The following is a 2733-nucleotide window of genomic DNA, read 5'->3' as shown; positions in this document are numbered from 1 at the left end:
TACAATCTAATTTGATCATAAACTAATTCTCCAAAAGCCGTCCTACGTAAGAGATTACTATTCTAATCCAAACTTCAACGTATACAACCCGACAACTAAGATTGATTAAAGAAAAACAATATCATTTTAAACATGTGGGGGCGTTCATACAACTAGTTATATATTATGTGTCAAGTAACAAATCTCAACTCTACTATAAGACTTCTTTAATCTTTAAACTTTATAAATAGCCGTACATTAATTTGGAAGCACCCAGGAAACGTGGTATTGGAGACAACAATAACTCTAATAATTGAGATTAAAGCAAACTAAAGCACAAACTCCACTAGATTGTGGCTTGTGGATAGCCCCAAGTGGCAAGTGGGGACAGAAAGTTGTTTCCAATCTCTAACTGGGAACCTCACATGAAACCCACCGCTTTTTTCTGTATTTCTTCCCCTTTAAATACCTCCACACCCTCATCCTTTTACTCAAAGTATCCAAAAATTCCTCTACTTTCGAACTTCTCAACTTTCAAATCTCTCTCTCTCTCTCTCTCTCTCTCTCTCTCATAATTAAGGACTTGAGTAAGGTGAAGTGAAATGGGTTTAGAAGAAGAAACATCAACTTTAGAGCTCATTAGGCAACATCTTCTCAACGACTTTACTTCCATGGATAATTTCATCAACGGCCTCAACTTCTGCACTGCCAATATCCCCAAATCCCAACCGTTGACTCAACCTTCACTTTCCGAGCTCCCAAACAGTACTGCTAGTTCTACTAATCACTTTAAAGTCTCTGATTTCTTGATAACCCCAAAGCAAGAAGAAGCTCACAGTTTCGAGTTCGAAACCAAACCACAAATCCCCCACCCGAAACCCACCAACGCCCTTAGCCAGCGCCGGCCCTCTATAAACGTCGCGATTCCGCCGGCCGGATTCCAGACTCCGGCACTGGCGCCGGCCCCGGAGACCGACAATTACGGCGATGTTAGGCACTACAGGGGAGTGCGGAGGCGGCCGTGGGGTAAGTTCGCGGCGGAGATTCGGGACCCGAAACGCCGCGGCTCCACCTTTTTTTTGGGGGGGCGGCCGGGGGTAAGGTCCGGGGGGGAGATCCGGGCCCCGACCCGCCGCGGCTCCCGCGTGTGGCTCGGGACGTTCGACACCGCCATCGACGCAGCCAGGGCCTACGACCGCGCTGCCTTCAGAATGCGCGGGAGCAAGGCCATCCTAAATTTTCCCCTGGAAGCTGGAAAATTTCCATCTCCCGTGCCAGCGCCGGAGAAGAGTGGTTCTCCGGCGAGCGGCGACCGGAAGAGGAGAAGAGATGAAGAAGAGAATGTCAGAGATAACAAGAGCAAGGCGTTGAAGAGTTCGGAAGAAACGACGTCGTCTTCTTCAGAGAGTACCACCGTGACGGTTTGTCCGTTGACGCCTTCAAGTTGGACGGCCGTTTGGGACAGTAAGGACGTGATGGGAATTTTCTCGGTGCCGCCACTGTCACCGTTATCTCCTCACCCATCATTTGGATATTCTCAACTCATGGTTATCTGAAAAAAAAAAAAATTGCTAAACTAGGAAAGGTCAAAGACTGCAATTCAAACCAGCCATATGAATATGACGCAAGCAAATTAAAGGGCAAAACAGAGAGTTATCCACAGCTCTTTTCCCAAGAGATTATAAGAAAAGTCAAAGGGATTGAGGTGGCTGAGTTTTGTAAATACAAGTGTGTATTTTTTTTTTTTTTTCCAATGTGCGACTTAAGTTAATTAAGTTCTTTACTTCTATCTTAACAGTACCAGATTGAGCTACAAAGGGCTCTAAATCTGTGTACTATGTATGATGTAAAACTTTATATGGTTGAGAATTTGATTTGTTTATTCGTTTATCATGGCCTCCCTTTGTTTATAAGTTTGTGTAGTAGTATAGGATAAGAATAAGATTTCAAGGCATAAAAAAAAATAATTATAAGTCTTTATTTTAATGTATTAAGCGTATATTAAAAATTATTTATTATATATTTTTTTTATTTTAATATGATTTTGATTAAATTTAAAGGTCAAAAATTTGTATTGACAGAAGAAACCTTTATGTAAAAGGGCCCTATCAATAATAGATTTAATTTTAAATATCTTGTATTTATCTTTGTTTCGATAAACATAATGGATTGAATTTTAAATTTTCTAGCAGTCTACATGCCCTACAAAACATTTTAAGTAATATGTACCTCATATTCTCATGAGAAAAACATATGTACCTAAGACCTGTATAGTGCAAAGTTTCTGATTCTCTATTCTGAATTAACCATAAATTTGCTAAGATAGAAGTTATCTATATATTATTGACCAAAAATCAAGGTGTGAAGTACATATCTCTACGTGGTTACAATATTGTTTTGTCATGGAGACGGCCTTATGGTAAAGCAACAACAATCTAATCGGTGCTTTGGCTTCTTGTGGCTGCGGAGAATTTTTCCTAACTAAATAACAAAAAGAATCTTAAATCATTGAGGAGCCATTTATTTTATATGCTTAAATTTAAATTATTGATTCTATTATAGTTTTTTTTTCTTATAAAAAAATTAAAATTTTAAACGTTAAAATTAAAAATTATAATTTAAATATACTTTCTAAACGGGTCTTTAATTATTTTACTAAGGTACGTGGTGGAAAGACAAAGATTTTGCATTAAAACTTTAAAAGCTTAAATAACTCGTTAGTTTGCTGGTCTCTTGGAACTTCTTTTGCTCTCA

At 39.0% G+C, this 2733-nt stretch overlaps 1 protein-coding gene across 1 annotated transcript; it reads left to right on the top strand.

Annotated features, from left to right (window-relative positions):
* The first annotated feature begins 462 nt into the window (after window positions 1–462).
* LOC112094032 (ethylene-responsive transcription factor ERF105-like) lies at window positions 463–1869 on the top strand. The gene is made up of 2 exons (XM_024173953.1): window positions 463–1036; window positions 1109–1869. The coding sequence occupies exons 1-2, from the start codon at window positions 582–584 to the stop codon at window positions 1533–1535; spliced, it is 882 nt and encodes a 293-aa protein (XP_024029721.1). The 5' UTR covers window positions 463–581; the 3' UTR covers window positions 1536–1869.
* The last annotated feature ends 864 nt before the right edge of the window (window positions 1870–2733 follow it).

The sequence above is a fragment of the Morus notabilis genome, unplaced genomic scaffold (assembly GCF_000414095.1).
Source record: "Morus notabilis unplaced genomic scaffold, ASM41409v2 Scaffold223, whole genome shotgun sequence".
NCBI classification, from domain to species: Eukaryota; Viridiplantae; Streptophyta; class Magnoliopsida; order Rosales; family Moraceae; genus Morus; species Morus notabilis.
The sequence above is the reverse complement of the archived record's forward strand: the minus strand, read 5'-3'. Positions and strand labels throughout refer to the sequence as shown.